The sequence below is a fragment of the Melopsittacus undulatus genome, chromosome 5 (genome assembly GCF_012275295.1).
Source record: "Melopsittacus undulatus isolate bMelUnd1 chromosome 5, bMelUnd1.mat.Z, whole genome shotgun sequence".
Taxonomy (NCBI): Eukaryota; Metazoa; Chordata; class Aves; order Psittaciformes; family Psittaculidae; genus Melopsittacus; species Melopsittacus undulatus.
The window spans coordinates 35,521,122-35,537,972 of NC_047531.1; the positions used below are offsets into that span (position 1 = coordinate 35,521,122).

The 16,851-nt window shown below is 44.5% G+C and overlaps 1 protein-coding gene across 4 annotated transcripts in view; it reads left to right on the forward strand.

The window, feature by feature from the left end:
• FRMD4A (FERM domain containing 4A) overlaps nucleotides 1–16,851 on the forward strand; it is a 282,366-nt gene that overhangs the window by 68,973 nt on the left and 196,542 nt on the right. For 2 of the 4 annotated variants that reach the window (XM_031043979.2, XM_031043983.2), the window contains exon 1: nucleotides 8,537–8,662. The exons of the other annotated variants lie outside the window; for them this stretch is intronic. In XM_031043979.2, the coding sequence (XP_030899839.1) occupies nucleotides 8,570–8,662 (93 nt within the window). In that variant the 5' untranslated portion in view covers nucleotides 8,537–8,569. Of the gene's footprint in view, nucleotides 1–8,536; nucleotides 8,663–16,851 lie in introns of those variants that run through there. 4 annotated transcript variants of the gene reach the window in all.

Genomic DNA, 16,851 nt, shown 5'->3' on the forward strand with positions numbered 1-16,851 from the left:
ACCAGCATTCTTCATACCAGGAATTAAGGTCTGAATCAAACTCCTGTGTCCAGCTAGACATAAAGTTGGATATTTGAAAGAATAGAAATCCAACCCTAACACTAAAGAGTCCAAAATGAGGGTCAGGTCCCTAGGGCATTGGTGACAAAGGAGTCCAGGCTTCCTGGGAGATTTTGGCAATGGGGATGGCACCATGAGGTGGACAAACCCATCATGTTCTAGTAAGGGTCTGGAGTGGAGGCTACTGATGTCCACATATTCCAGCTCCTAAAACCAAGCTGCAAAGAGAGGGGCATTATATAGCTCTTTATTAATAATAGAAAAATATTGGCAGAAGCAACAGTGATCCCGTCATTTTACAGATAGGGAAACTGAGACAGAGGGGCATTAAGCCATTTGATCTGCACTCTCCTCTATCTTCCCACTTCAAAAAGGAGTAGAAATCTGAGACCTGGATTCCAACCTTGCTGATTTTTTCCCTACAGATTATAACACTCTGCCACAATCACAGAATAATCCAAACATCAGTGCATGGGGCACAGATCTCCAATGCCAAGGATGAAGCATGATTTGGATCTAGTACTAGCATGCTCTAGTATACATGGGCATTATATTTGTCCATTCTTTGAGCACTTACTTACTTACACCATTGAACTTCCTATTTTCTTATGCCATCAACACTGATAAACAGTAGCCACCCTCATAGCTGAACCTGCAGAAAGGAGGGGTGCAGAAAGATGGATGTGATGAACTTGCTTCAACCACCATTGCACAGTGAGCCGTGCACACAGCAGTCTCCATCCCTGCCATAATCAAACAAATATTCTTGCAGTTACTATCAACTCCTGAAGTCTGTGTTACATTTTTCTTAATAACCATTGCAATAATAAGACATTATCAACATGTAAAGTGATCCATTAACCTCTCTAGTGGCAATAAATTGTGTGGCTTTGCTAGGCTGCCAGGACTTGTTAATGGAAGAGCAAGCAGCAAGTTCATGCTTGGAGCAGTCACAAATCATGCATAATGCAAAAGCGTGGGTGCTAACCTCACCCTCTGCAGTATAATGGGTAATCCCATGTGTTTATTTATCAGTGAAATCAGTTCTTTGAAGCAGCTCTTAATGAGTTTCCCTCTGGCAACAACAGCATCCTCCAGTTTATGCTCAGTATTCAGGTTGCAAGTGATTTAAAGCCTCGTCCTCCACCACTGGAGTCAGCCTGAGTTTTGCCAGGTAAACAGAAACAGGCCCCTTGACCTGCCCTAAAAACTGAGGTTGCTCAGCATGATTGTGCCATTAAAGAGATCCAAACAGGTAGCTCTTTGTCAGGTTTTGTTTCAACACTTCTGAAAATGAGAAAATAAAAGCTATGTGGAACTGGATGATCTTGTGGTCCTTTCCAACCCAAAATATTCTATGATTCTATGTACCAAGTCTTTCCAAAGAATGACCTGCTGCTGATGCCTCGGGCATCAGTTGACATTAGGAACATACAGGCAAATGCAAGAACAGGGCAAGTACATATTCAGAGTCCCCACAGTTATCTTCCAACCACAAGTTGTTTGCACTCAGGGGTTCCATGACCCAGAATTGGTGTCTTTGTATTTAGCAGCTTACAGTAGATGCTCTTTCATTAATTTGTTGAGTCATTGTTTGAACCCACCCCAGGGACCCAAGTTTCCAGGCACAGCTGCCATGAAGAGTCCTGGAGCAGAAGAAAAGCCATAGTGTTGTGCTGCAGCGCTGCACTCAGTGCCATCAACCACAGATAACTTCTTGCTCCCATGAGAGTCAGGTCATGCTGTTGACCCTCAGAAAGCCTCTGTGGAACAGAAGATCTTTGTGGAGCAGCCTAGGCTTGCTCACCCATGCTGAACAATGCACAAAAAGAAGATGGTGAGAATGAAGAGCTGAGAGTACCAATGCAAACAGGGGTGTTATAACTAAGGGAAGGTAAATAAGTACAGCTACCAAGGGACACAGCAGAACTTCTGATAGCTGGAGAGGAAGGGCAAGAGTGGCCAGTTATCAAGCTTACTTTATAATCAGCGTGGAGACATAGACACTTTCAGGTATCATTCACCCCCCAGTAAAGTAGGCAGCTGAAGCACATCTCGTGACTCAAACCTTCCAAGTGCCCATTTCTCTTCACTGATGACAAAAGGAGTCCAGATGACAAGCTCACACAAAAACAACCAAAGTTTGGAGAGGTAAATGCCACTCCGGATGTCTCCTACAACAGCAGTAGGGTGGTACTACAGTTTAGCAGATACAGGAGAGCTGAAGGAATAAAATAAAGACTGATAGGAATTACAGGGAGAGACTCCAAGGCTGAAGATCCAGAGTCACACTTTCCACTTTTCTCAATCTGTCCAAATAAATCCACCAAGAGCATAACCAAATTGGGTTTGTATTTTGCCAGTGTTTGCAGTTTCTCTTTCAACTGTGCAAATGCAGTTTTCCTCTCGCTCATAGAAAAGCCATCATTACTACATGCCTGTGAAACCTCAACTTCAAAACAAAATTTGCCTGAAAGGCTCTTTACCGGGTCTGGCAAGGCTTAAAAACCCTCTAACACCCCTCAGGGGTCTTTTACTTCCCTCATTTCTTTAGGGACGTGTTGGCCTCTCTTCTATTCATGTGTCTTTCTCTTAGGGCAACGTAAACTCTCTCTCCTTCCCTCACATAGACACATATGCTTTCCCACAAGATATTAAAATTAATCAAAGCAAAGTGTAACAAGGATGAAGTTTTAAAAGGAAGAAAATTACACAGAAAGAAAAAAAAAGGAAGCATTTATCTTCCCAGTGTTTGACACAGTCCATATGTCACATATCCTGTTTAAGGCTTCAATCTAGCTCAAGACTCAGTACCCTTCATACCACCCTGAGCAAACCCCTACTTCTTCAGAAAGTGAAGCCAATCAGCAGTGCTAAGCACTACACAGGAACTTGATACTGAGATGCACCAAGTATTTGAGTGCTTCTTGCAGTCACAAGGATTAGACTTTAGACCAGATCCCTGATAGGAATAGTGCACAGTCATACCCCAGCTGACTGCATGACTGCTATTGTATGCATCACATCCAACCTCCGCTACACATCCACCACGTGGGAATGTGGTGCTGTTGCCAAATATCTCCTCTTTTGTTTATATAATCCCTGGAAGTCAGAGGTGGCCTCTGAGATCCCTTCGTGATGTTTACAGGGGCGTCTCCAGGTCAATGGGGTCAGGCAAGTTCCCTCCCTCATTAATTACTGTCTACCTCAGTTATGTGGGAAAAGAGGCGACCTACCGGCACACTGAAACACAAGGGAAATGTCCTTCCATCTAGCAGAGGCCCCAGTTGCTATCTGCTACTGTTCTTCGGGGCAGAGTTTTCCAAGAGCCTGTCTGCCTGTATGCATGGAGGCTGGGATGCTTTCCACAGCAAAGACCATACATGGGATGGAGGGTGAGGAGGGGAACTGGAGGCTGCATCTGCAGAGTCTGCTTGGTGACAGTAGGGGAAAAGGAACTTGTTCTGTCCCTTTTCCTGAAGACATTTTCTGGGGTGTCTAGATCTGTGTCATGACTTTCATCTACATCCATACCATGACTTTCACTAGAGGCTGTGCCAAGAACTTGCTGGCTTGGTGGACATACCAGCTGATGGATCTTTGCAATTCTGGGTTCAGGCTCAGCAGGTAACCCAGGCTGAGTACAAAAAAAGCAACAGATGAGCAGCCATGTGAATATTTCATAGAATCACAGAATGGTTTGGTTTGGAAAGGATCTTAGAGGTCGCCTTGTTCTAGCCCCTGCCATGGGCAGGGACACCTTCCACTAGAGCAGGTTGCTCCAAGCCCCTGTGTCCAACCTGGCCTTGAACACTGCCAGGGATGGGGCAGCCACAGCTTCTCTGGGCACCCTGTGCCAGTGCCTCAGCACCCTCACAGGGAAGAGCTTCTGCCTAAGAGCTCATCTCAGTCTCCCCTCTGTCAGGTTAAAGCCATTCCCCTTGTCCTGTCCCTACAGGCCCTTGTCCAAAGCCCTTTTCCAGGTTTCCTGCAGCCCCTTCAGGCACTGGAGCTGCTCTAAGGTCTCCCCTTCAGGAGCCTTCTCTTCTCCAGGCTGACCCAGCCCAGCTCTCTCAGCCTGGCTCCAGAGCAGAGCTGCTCCAGCTCTCACAGCATCTCCACAGCCTCCCCTGGACTCTCTCAAGCAGGTCCACATCCCTCCTGTGTTGTCAGCCCCAGAGCTGAACGTAGGACTGCAGGTGGAATAATAGTGAATGGGGAAATTTAAGAACGTGTAACATTACATTGAGTTAACCTACAGCAGTCTGCATCAGATATGAACTCTGAGTCCAGAAGTGCTTGATCCTGGTTTTCTGTTTAGGCTTATGCTACTCAGATCTACTAACATGTCTATGAACTACAAGTGGTTAGACAAACACTGCAAAGTCATCATAGGAGCCTAAATTCGCAATCGATTTCATCAGTACAAGTGATGGACATGCTGCACATGCCTTCAAACACTGGTGCCTGCACAACCCAGAGCATCAAAACAGAGTAAAACAAAGCAAGAAACCCTGCTCAAGTATTGGGCTGACCTTCATATTCAGCCTGGATTGCTGCACCCACCAAAAGCACTCACACGCACTGCTTGCCCAGAGCAGACAGGGAGGTGACAGTCTCCATGGCCTCCAGATATGACATAGCCTTGTCACACATAGGGCAGCCCCTGGGCTTTCTGTGGCTGGGGACCATGAATGATCTCTCTCACCCTAGCAAGCTGCTGGGTTATTGCCAGCTATGATGGAAAAGGCTTGTACAGGAATGGAACTCTACTCTGTGTGTTTTCCCCATCCCTCCCCAGGCTAGAGTGATCATAACATTTCTCTGTAAAACATCATGTAAGACTGGAAAATTGTTTGGTTTTGTTTTTACTTTAAGGCAAGCTAGATCTGCAATGACAACCTGTGCTTATCTTTTGCTCCCAGTGAGGCAGTTTCCTTTACAGTCTGATTCTGGGTGCAATAAAACATAAGTTAAGTCACTGTAGGGACTGCAATCCCAAAACATTGGCTTGTTCTCTTTGTCTTCCTATTGCTTTGCTATGCCCCAGCAAATCAACTAGGGAGGATGTCTTATGGTGGGAAGTAAGAAATTCCACCAAGATTAATAGGAGCTGCTAAAGAGCTCAACTGCAAATGGTTTACCTACTAGGACTCCAGGGAAGAATTTGGCTTTGCTACTGATAGAAACCATAGATATAATCCAGGATGGAAAATACTGTCAGGAGCTGCAAGTTTTCCTTGTTCTTCTCTCATTGTGTTTTCATACTCATGGAGTACAGAACTTAAGTGGATTTTTCTGGGTGACTTTTCAATTTTACAAAACCATGTCTTATTGATAGATCAGAAGGATACCACATACCACATTGCAGTCTGCACCACTGGTGTCACTGGTTTCCATTCACTGATCTCCGCTGGGCATACACTGACTTAACTTGACTCCTCCATTGCAAATATAAGACACACTTTCCAGCAGTAAATGATTTCTTTCTCTTTTTCATTAAAGACCAGAAAAGAAATTCTACTCTAAATAGCAATCTATTGGAATGTACTTTCCTCTGATGCACTGTTACTGTAAACCACTGTTCCTGGCAGCCTGCTATTAGTATGGAAAAGCATCCCTTGCTTTAAAGAGTTTTGTCTTTCAGCAGTTAGTAAATACAGCGTGTCTCTTTTGAGGGTCTGTGGTGGAGAGGCCAACATGTTCCCTTAGAATAGTTTGGCTTTTATTTCCTACTGTGCCCTTTGGTCAGAGTGTGCCTCTGCAGACAATGAGTTGAATGAAGCCTCAGTGACGAGTCTGGTCATCTTAATCTGCATCTGCAGTCAGCTACACAATACAGGGGGCTCTCCATAGGGAAATTCAGCATCTGATGGGCTGAAGTACCCTTGGCCGTGCCTACATCTGCCACAAACACCTAAACTTTGTCTCTGGGAGCAACTAGAAAGACCCACATGAGATCATGATTTACATTGCCTATCCTATGGCCAATCTGTCAAATCATAGAATCATAGAATCATAGAATAGTTAGGGTTGGAAAGTACCTTAAGATCATCTAGTTCCAACCCCCCTGCCATGGACAGGGACACCTCACACTAAACCATATCACCCAAGTCTCTGTTCAATCTGGCCTGGAACACTGTCAGGGATGGAGCATTCACAACTTCCCTCGGCAACCCATTCCAGTGCCTCACCACCCTAACAGTAAATAAACCCCAATAGATTGTCCCTTACACTTGCCTACCAGTGTGCCTTGAACAGCTCTAAAAATTAGAAGATGACATCTTGTTCTTCAGGATGGTTTTCACAGTTTTGATGATCACAATTTGGCTTTCTGTCCCCAGGTTCATACCTCTTGCAGTGCTTCACGCTGGTATCACTACACTGTCTGTCTCTGGTCCCACAGCTTGCTTGGTTATAGACACAGGTGGAGATGTGTGTTACGGCTCTTTGTCCCCTCTAGTGGATGAAGTCCTATCTACAAGGCTGGACTTGTTTGCTATGAGCTGGACCTGCAGGAGACCTTGCTTGCAGGAATATGGGAAAGGGCCCTGGCATCTTCCCACCCCAGGACTTCTAATCGGGTGAGCAGGGAGATCTTTGCTACTCTGCTGTTGTGTGAAGCACTCACCTCTGAGCTCCTGACTCAGACATGACTCAGTTCTTATTCAAGCAAAGCTCCCAGCAAGGCAGGCTGCCCCCACCTTCACTCTCCTTCTCCACCAGTAGATCCCCAGTGGCTCTGCTGATATAGGTGAGGGTTCCCCATGGAAATGTCAGCTTGAAAAACAGGTAGGCAAGCTGGGAGATGGCAGGGGGGCATTAGCAATCATAAAAAAACCCTGCAAGAAACACAGACCCTAACTCTGCACCTAGTCCACATAAAGAACCTGTATAAGTCAGTCATGCTTAAGATATTTCCATCTTTTCCTGCCTCTCTCACTCTCTTTGGCAAGAGACATATGGAACTAATTATGAACAAAGGCCGATTGTTTTAATATTTAGAGTTTTCCACATCAAGCTGCTGGGTTTTTTTTTTCTTTGGCTGGTTTTAATGCATGTGCATATGCTGAGCAGATACAGAGTTTCTCTTCTTTATTTGAAACGGCTGCTTTAATGTCATGTCCTTAACACCTTCATCCTGGCTTTTGGACTAGGATCAAAACAAAGCATTTTTGATTCTGCATTAAAATGAGAACAATACATGGAGGAAGGGATTGGCCCCACAGCTCAGCAGATTTTGCTCTCCCAGATAGACTGCTCTAAGGAAAAGAGTGTGGGCCAACATCTTTTCCATTTGGCTAAGCAAATTCAGGATACCGCTATGGAGCTGGTGCATTGAGAAGCTCCCACTTTGAATACATTCATTCCAAACTGCATCTGGACCAGTACCTGTAACTGAGCATGGAAATGAACACAACATCCAAAATGAATATTTACAAAAGCAGACAATTATACCTGGGCATATACAGGACATATGGACATATTGCACCTGGACTCCTGGTGCTGCAGGAAGTCTGTGGGAAGGGGAAAGAAAGTCTTTTTTTCATTTTCAAAACACTTGTGTACAATTTATAGTATAAATATAGTTTCAAAGTTGTGTTCCAGACAAAGGAAATATCATTGTCTACGAGTCTCTAAAGTGGTTTCATAAGAGAAAAAAGAAGTAGATGTTGAGACTGGCTTTGTGATTGCAACTCTTCCCAGTTATAGATTCTGATATAATAATATTTATAAGTGCACGTAGAAGCTGTAGGCATCACCCAGTGGGCTTTCACTGTTACCTATGTGAGTGGTGAAGTCTGCTCTTTGTACTTATACGTGCATTGCCCTGTGCCATACAGACCACATAGCCTGAATCAGTGAGTGCTTGTGTTCCACTGAGCAGCCGGAGGATCTGCCCGAGCCCTGTGCTCCGGGGTACGTGTTTCCCAACATCTAGGAGAGAGGAATATCTGAACGTAGGATTTAACATTAATCTCTGCACCAGATGGTGATACACCAGATATTCTTTTTAAGGTGAGCATGTGATCTACTGTACAGCAAACCAGAGGGGTCTGCAGTCACATGGCAAAATGTATAATAACTCTGATAGAGCTTTGATTAGACAACTGACCTGGTTACCATCTGTAGCAACAAGAAGCGAGCTTGACATTTTCGGAACATTCTCCCCAGAAGCTTAATTCTTCCACCTCTGTGGCACAGCAATCCTGCTGAGCAAACTACACCGAGAAACAGAAGGAAGCTAAAGATACGCTGCTCGAAGCATGTTGTTAAGGTTACAAGGCTTGGGTTTTCCTGTCTTTTTTTTTCCTTTTCCCCTTTTCCCCCCTCCTTCTCTCAAACAAGCCACATCTTGACTCATACGGTCTGATGTGAAAGCCCACTCAGCTATTTGATAGTTGGGAAATCTAGATGAGACTGTAAGTTATTTCAAAGGAAGCCTGTGTGTGCTGTGAACTCTCTCTCACATACACACGCACACACACACCCGAGTTAGCTCTGCACTATGGTAATACAGGCAGCTGTGACTCCGGGTAGGACCCGAAGACTCTTATTCAAAATACCATATGGATCACTGAGGAGACGCAGTGTGGAAAGGGTAAGCCATGATTTCTTTGTCCTGAATGCATGCCCAGAGGATGAGGAGGGGACCATATGATAGCAGTTTTCTGTCCGGTTAGTAGTCAGAGCTAATAGGGGTTATGTCATGGTGTGGAAATATTACTATCTGTGTATGGCATGGTATGGAGAAATTACTGCTGGTAGGATCTGTCTGATGATGAATGTGAATTAATACTACTCAGACCCTGTGAGAAAATTTAGAGCAGAAATTGGTACCAGCAGGAACAGTTAGATAACAGGCAGCAATTAAAACTAGTTAAAGGCTCTGTGATAAGGCTTGGAGGTAATAATTTCTGAAAAAAAGGTAATTCCTAATAACCAATACTCATTGAGAAAGGGTGATGGCAGCACCGACCTGTAGAGTGGGGAGTAAATAATAGCAATGTCAAATAGTTAATGGCTGTGGAAATCTCAGGGTGATGTGGAAGGGCTCTCTGAGTGAACATGGATGCAGATGCCTACTAGTGTCTGTCCCAGATGAGACATACACCTAGCTGCAGTTGCACAGCACAATATGGGCTCCACAGTGTGTGAAGCATTAGTCTGCACAGTGCCAGTTGATGTGACACTGTGGGACTGTCAGTCCCCGGTTAGCTGAGGTGACACTGTTGCTTCCTTGTCATGGCAGGCATAGCAGGGGGATTCAGTGATGCTGTAATTACATCATTAATTCCCTGGAAGCACATTGCTTTAGCAGCAGCACCCAGGTAACCAGAGGTGATCCTGTCTCTTTGCAGTATTGACAGGCAGGCAAAGAGGTGATGTTTGGGACACAAGTCCCAGCTCAGAGGGTGATGCACACGGTGAAGCACTCTGCAGCTTTCACACTCCTTCTGCTTGTGACTGCTGATATCCCTGTGATCAGCATGGAAGGGACATGCTCTGCATGTTCACAGCCACAGAGGGTATAGGTAGGGTGGGAAAGGGGTGCTGCATGCCTGGTGGCATGTGCAGAAGTTCTACAAGCCCAGAGCAGTTCAGAGTTTCTCCATGCAGGATGGAGCAAAACCTTTGCTTGAGGCATCTCTTTGCTGAAAAGCAGGTTTGTGGCAGCCGAAATAACCTGTGAATTTACTTTTACTCTGTTGCATGTGTCACTCAAAAAACCAAAAATGTATCTCTTTGGACATTTCAAACTAGTTGTTTTGGGTTTTTTTACTCCATTTTTTCTTTCAATCAGTGTAATTTAATTTGAATAAATGCCTTCATTTTTTAAATGGATATGAAAAAAAAATCCCTCAAAATTAAATGCAGGTCGGAAACTGTTTCAGTTAAATACAAAGCCTTTTTTTGTTGTTGTTTGTTTGCTTTTCTTCCAACTCCATTTGGCAGAAGGAAAAGCAGAATAACTTCGTGTCAACCTGGAACATATTTTCTTTGCCTTTCCAGTCCATCAAGCAAACCAAAGATAATCAATTATTCACACAGCTTCGGTCTGCCATTGTTTGATGGCTGTTTGTTGCTTTGGAGCGCAGTCAGAAATGTCCCTCCTGGTAAATTTAAGCTTTAAGTTTCAAGATACTGCTTCTGAGAGGGGCCAGGGGCAGGTTTTATTGTGTCCCATATACAGTGCCCAGCACCACTATAACACAGGCACTATAACAGAGACACTGATTGCTAAGCCCCATCACAAGGTTCTGTGACACCAACTGCTAGTGCAAGTGTGGGAAGGCAAAGTCTGGTGTCTCCTTCAAAGGCAGCTTCCTGCAAGGTGGCAGATGATGTTTTGACCAGACCAAGCTCTGTGTGGCTGCTGTGGGGCCACCATCCTCTGCTGCTACTGGCCACAACAAGCCCTTGCCCATCTGGAAGGGCTCATGCTTTCCCACAGACTGTACCTGAGACTGATCAGCTACACACAAGTCATATAACAGTGTAGAAAATGGGAAAGCACTCTTCTCCATGCACACACACATCCCCTTTGCAAACTTGCTATCCCTACCTGAGCAACAATTGCCCAAGTCTTTGCTTTCCTGTGTGTCTTAGTCCATGTGATGGAGAGGGGTAAAAGACAGCAATACTCTCACAGGCAGTTTCCAGGAGGTAATCCCATTGTGGGGAGAAAGGAAGAGCATGAAGATACTTGCAGAAGGTGTTGGAGAAGGTCAGTTTATACAGGAGGCAACACCAGATACAATAAGGACGACCAGCTCTGCAGGGGACTTGGCCGTTTGTACACACTTAACAGCCCCACTTACAACCCAAGTCACCAGCTGCTGTCAGGGGGGGTTCTGTTGTTTTATTTTCACTCATATCCACAGTTTATTTCTCTCCTTCCCACTTCTTGACCTAAGGCTGGGGTGGTTTGAGCTTCTTGTCAGGCTTGCTATGACGGCTGCCAAAGGATTTGGTAGGATGTTTTTTGCAGCTGGGTTCTTTTTGTCCTAAATCTCTTCTCTTTGCTGTTATTCTCTCTGCCTCATCATAGGGCTGCCCTATCAGGCACCTGGCCCATGAAGTTGCAGGGAACCTAGTTGAAGCATGCATCATGGTCTCTCTCCTAGCGTCCCCACCAGCTAAAGGTGGCAGGGCAAGTCCCTTACACTTGGGGTCCTGAAGACACATGGAACTTGTGTTTCTAAGCTCAGAGTCAACAAAATCCCACTGCAGGAATGAAAGACCCCAAAATATGGTCCCTAATGTGCAAGTTTTAAAGTCTGAGATGTGAGAGATCTGTGCAATGCATGGCATACCACTAGCAGAAGAGATGGTTTTGCAAAGGCTTTTAGAAGTTCAAATAAAAAATTGAAGTGGTAAATATTAGTTGCTATGGCACAGAGAACACCAGACATGTTCACTGAACCAGAACTCAGCTTTGTGCCATGGGGCACACCAGCAGACAGTGTCAGGACTCAAAGATGTGTTCGGTTCATCTAAGCTGATACTTAACGAAGTCTATGAGACATCTCCACCCTGACCAGCACCTCGGTCTGCTTTTGGGATCACTGCAGAGGTAGTCAGCATACTCTGCAGGGGTAGCAGATGTGATCTCTTCAACCCCAGCCAGCTTTCTTTTAGCCAGTATATAGAGGGACCCCTTGGTCAGAAGAGGCCCTCCTCCCCTCAAACCAAGAGATGAACCCCATCCCTAACACAGTATTTCTCGACTCAAAGGCCTTCCCAACAGATCTTCCTTATCTGGGTCTTCTTTTCCCACCAGTAAAGAGGCACGTTAGATACGTAGTCCTTTCCCTCTTTGCATTATTAATGTGAGACGGTTTATGCCTGAGAGCTATCTTTATTTTATCCGTGTGCTGCGGATGTGTGAGAGGAAGATGAATAGTCTTGCTAATGTCTAACAAATGCCTAGCACCATTCAGAGACCTCTTTCTGCTGTTGTAAGGCACTGGTAAAGAATAATACATATTTACTCCTTCTGTCAAGACCTCACTGGCTATTTTCCAGCCATGGGAATGTTTCTCACCACAAACACAAGGCATTGCTTTTTGGAGTAAAAAAGCTGAGGGAAAACATGCAGCTTTCTTGTATTAAAAAGGAAGAAGTCTGCCCTCCCTTCTGCCTTCAAGGCTCAATTGATGGTACTACAGATGCTGTATAGAAAGAAAGGCCACCTCCAGACTAAAGGAAATGCTCTAAGACACGAATCAAGCTGGGAGAGATATGGCTGGCAAAGCCATTTTAAATTAGGTCTTGCAGTTTTCAACCCAGCTTTAGGTTCCAGCTCTCAGCTACAGTAAATTAAAGGCCCTGTGCCCAGCTGTATCAGTGGATGCTTGCAGCTCAGCAGGATTTTAGCACAGATTGCTTTTTTATTTCTTATGCCTTCAAGAAGATAAACTAAGATTAAAAATGCAGCCAGAGCTCCAAGCCAGAACTCCACTGTCCATTGCGCAAGTGTAAATCTGCACCGGTGTGGACCTGGGACTGCTATTTACCTATGACACTTCCTCTCGGAATGGATATCCATGAACACCCATTCATATCATGACTTTAAAACACACCAGGCAGAGATAAATCTGTAAATGGATATTTATTGCCACAGAAAACAGATGGCAGAAGACAAAGCTCCCATGCTCTTATCCCAAGCTGCAAGCATGTTAGGAATGCGGCAGGAAACGTCATTCCTCCTATAAATAAATTTCTCGAGTAGAGAGAGCCCAGGGCTGAGAAAAAAAGTCAGTCTTTCTGCTCTGCAGGCCAAGTCTGAGGCAGGTTTTCCCACGCTACTCTGCAGCTTATAGCGACCTTTGCTTTTGGCAAGGAGAAAGTTGCCTTCAAGCAAATCCAGCAAAAGAGTTTGGGTATGTCTTGCTGTTGCACAAATCTAGCAGGGTTTTTACTAGACTGAGTTATTGATTTTTCTACCAGACAAAGCATAATTCAGAATTTGGCTTGTTATTAATCATTTTTTCTAGCATGGATTGAAGAGGAAAGTGGTTGGAAAGCTCTCACACCAAGGACTGCAGTGCAGGGTCTAACGGGGCGGAATGAGGCAGGCCTTGCGGCATTCACGGTGGAGTGGTCCTCATTTGTTAAAGCCTCTCGTGTGAGCCTCTGTGCTCAGGCGCTCAGTCTGACATCACAACAAAGTGAGTGCTTCAGGGGAAGTTGATCTTTCCAGTTCACGCTATTTACTTGCAAACTCTACACCAGCGCTCAGGTCCTGCAGACCTCTGCTTAGCACCTGCAGTGATATTTTTTGGACAGGGCTTTAACCTTGACAGCATTACTGCCAGTCTGATACACTGCTGATGTGACAGTTACTCAGATAGTGTGGATAACAAAAGAACAGTAGACAGGCTGAGAAAGTTGGGGCTGTTCAGCCTGGAGAAGAGAAGGCTGCGTGGAGACCTCAGAGCAGCCTTCCAGTATCTGAAGGGGCCTATAGGTGTGCTGGTGAGGGACTATTCATTAGGGACTGCAGTGATAGCACAAGGGGTAATCAATTTAAACATGGGAAGTTTAGATTGGATATAAGGGAAAAGTTCTTTACTGTGAGGGTGGTGAGGTGCTAGAATGGGCTGCCCAAAGAAGTGGTAAATGCTCCATCCCTGGCAGTGTTCAGGGCTAGGTTGGACAGAGCCTTGGGTGACATGGTTTAGTGTGAGGTGTCCCTGCCCAAGGCAGGGGATTGGAAATGAATGACCTTAAGGTCCTTTCCAACACAAACTATTCCGTGATTCTATATTTGAGTGTAGAATTTGTCCAAGACAGAGCAGAAACCCTGAAGCAAGGAACTCGTCTTCTTAGCTTTTTTTCTGGAACTTACTCAAGTTGCAAGGTGATGAAACAAATACACAAACTTAAAGCAGTGGACATGTAAAGCAGCATTTTGCAAAAGACTTTATTTGTGATGAATTATTCACCAGCTTTATAGACAATTAATTGATATCATTAAAAGAAAAGGATGAGAGGATATGCGTAAGTAGAATAACTGTCACCTGTGTAATGCTCTGGTATAATCATTTGTGACTACTGAAACATCAATTTTATCTACTTCATCTGAGCTTTATCTTTTCTGACCTGTTCACAAGTATTTTGGTGGAATTGGTTTAATTTGAACTCTACCTAGACAGATAAATGGTTGGTGCACTCTCTTGGGTGTCTGGAAGTTGTAATATTTTGTGACACTTCTAAAAGGTGTAACAAATGAGAACAGACTTTCCTGTGAAACGGATCAGTAGCCGTGCCAGACTTTATCCCCCCAAAATGCATTCAGGTTAACAGTGCAGGAGATGAGAGCACGGCAGAGACTAATGGATAGTGACTGGTTAACTCCACAGAGTTCAGAGCCAGGATACTGCTCAAATTGGCTTTCAAATGGTTGAAGCTTAACTGAATTATTGGAATCTCTCAAGGCCAGGAGACCTCACGAGCAGAGGCTCTGCTGTGAAATTTCCAGTGCTTCAGATTCTTATTGTGATCAGAAAATGAAAAGCTTTCTTCATTACAGTTTGGCATTTGTTGCCTTTGCGTTGGCCAGACCCTGGAACAGCAATATGATAGGTTGGGGGACAGAGCTAGGGCAAGCCAGAGGACAGAGGCTGGGAGCCAGAAATGAGCCAAGGGTACAGAGAAAGAGGGGTCATGTGAATCCAGTTGTAAAGCTCTGGAAAGGGTACAAAGGCTCCTGTAGTTCATGGACCCTTTTGGTCTTCCAGCTAGTAAGCCTGATCAAATGACTTTCTCAGGTAACTAGTACCATGCCCGGATCATACCCCCACCAGCACCCTAAAGCTCAAGAGATATAATGGTGTAGTACCAGAGTAGTTTGCCTGGAGGTAGTGCTCTGTAGTCCAAAAGGCAAGAACTTACCACCCCTACAAGCAGCTACCTGTAAGGGCTTTTATATGCAGAGACCGTGCTTCATGTGAACTCAGCAACTGATAGATAATGAAAATTGGTAGCTTGGGTATTTGAAATGTCTTCCAAGATTCCCACCCTGAACACCTAGTTCTAACTCAGCTCCTAGCCAGGACTTATTCCTGAGAAGGCTTGCACGTGCCTCCAACTGGATCTTAAAGTCCAGGCATAGAAAGCCTCTAGATTTTGTCAATTCATGATCCACACAAGCGACTTCTTACATGTTGCTTCAACAGTTTCCTAACTAACAGCATTTTCAGACATCAAGAGCAAACTATAAAACATGCTTTTTTTCTATTTCTTAATTTCTTGATTAATCTTTTGATCCATTTAGATCAGGACACGATAAATGTATGACGGAAAAGTAAAAACAAGACCATAAAAAACCCGCCCAAGGAAGTTGTGAATGCTCCACCCCTGGCAGTGTTCAAGGCCAGGTTGGACAGAGCCTTGGGTGACATGTTTTAGTGTGAGGTGTCCCTGCCCACTGGATGATCTTAAGGTCCCTTCCAGCTTAGACTATTCTATGACTCTATGAAAACAGTGGAGGAGCAGCAAACTTCACCTTCACAAGATGCTATGCTTTTCCATTTTCACTCTGGAGACGTCTTTGGTCCAGACCAGGCCAACAACACAAGTCTGGTTTAACACCAGTTCAGAAAGCTGGATTTAGATTTCAAACACACTTCCAAACTTTCTGCCTGAGCTTAGCTTATTTGCTGCTGAAGTGTATATTATCTTCATTGTCACAATCATTTCTAATGGCTTCAAAGAAACGGTGACTTTTCATCTTACCAGCAGATGGATAGGAGTAATTCTTCTGCTTTCATTTTTCTTGTTGGGACCAAAGTATCAAACTCTCCAAATTGCAGAGGCAAGGCTCGCAATTAGTCTCCACTTCCCAAAGATACCACATGAAAAGCTTTTGAAAAGATAATGGGCTGCAAATGATGCCATTTAGTCACCGCACACACTCTACAATCCAGCTGTACTTCTGGAATATATTTAGAAGGTGCAATTAGGGTTGTGCATGTTTTGGAATAAGTGAGCAAGTTTCGTAACTGAGGTTGAAATTCATGTTAGTTTCCAGCACTACCTCTAGAAAAGCCACCAAGTCTTGATGGGGTGGGACTGTGGACATTATTTTCTCTCCAGGTTTTGCATCATCATCTATTAGGTAAATTCCACGTGAAACAGTAGCTAAGGAGCAATTACCTGCAATTAATGTTGATGCACTAAGTATCTTCCCTTTAGAGATCTATGTGCAGAACAAGAACCATTTCACTGCTTTAACATTTTAGTTCAGAACAGAAATCACTGCAACAGTGAACCAAACCAGCCTTAACTCAGAAGTTTCTGCCAAAGGGAGTTTCCACCCTGCCAATTCCCAGCAGAAAGTGATGGCACAAGATGTGTTTTGGTGAAACACATCTAAGAGAGATTAAAGGTAGATTATGTTCCTGTTAGCGTGCATTTCCCATGTCAGCTGTCTTCTAGTACCTTCAGCCAGCCTACATTTACAAGTTTGCCATGCAACTGTAGTCATTTTTATTGCCATTTTAAGCTTCTTCAGTAGTCAAAGAAGAAAAAGTGATGTGTGTGACAACTCATCCTAACATCTTCAAAGATAATATAGGATGGGATGAATTTTCCTCTGTGTTGACGTCCATCTTCTATTAACCATAAAGGGAACAAAGGTACTTCCAGTTAGAGGAGATAAACACCTCTGCCATATCTGCTCTGCATGCTTGCTCCTGGACACCAGATCCAGATGAGGCATCCGGACTAGCCCAGCTCATCCCCACAACAGAGGTCTAACCCCCATGACTGTGTGCTCACTTA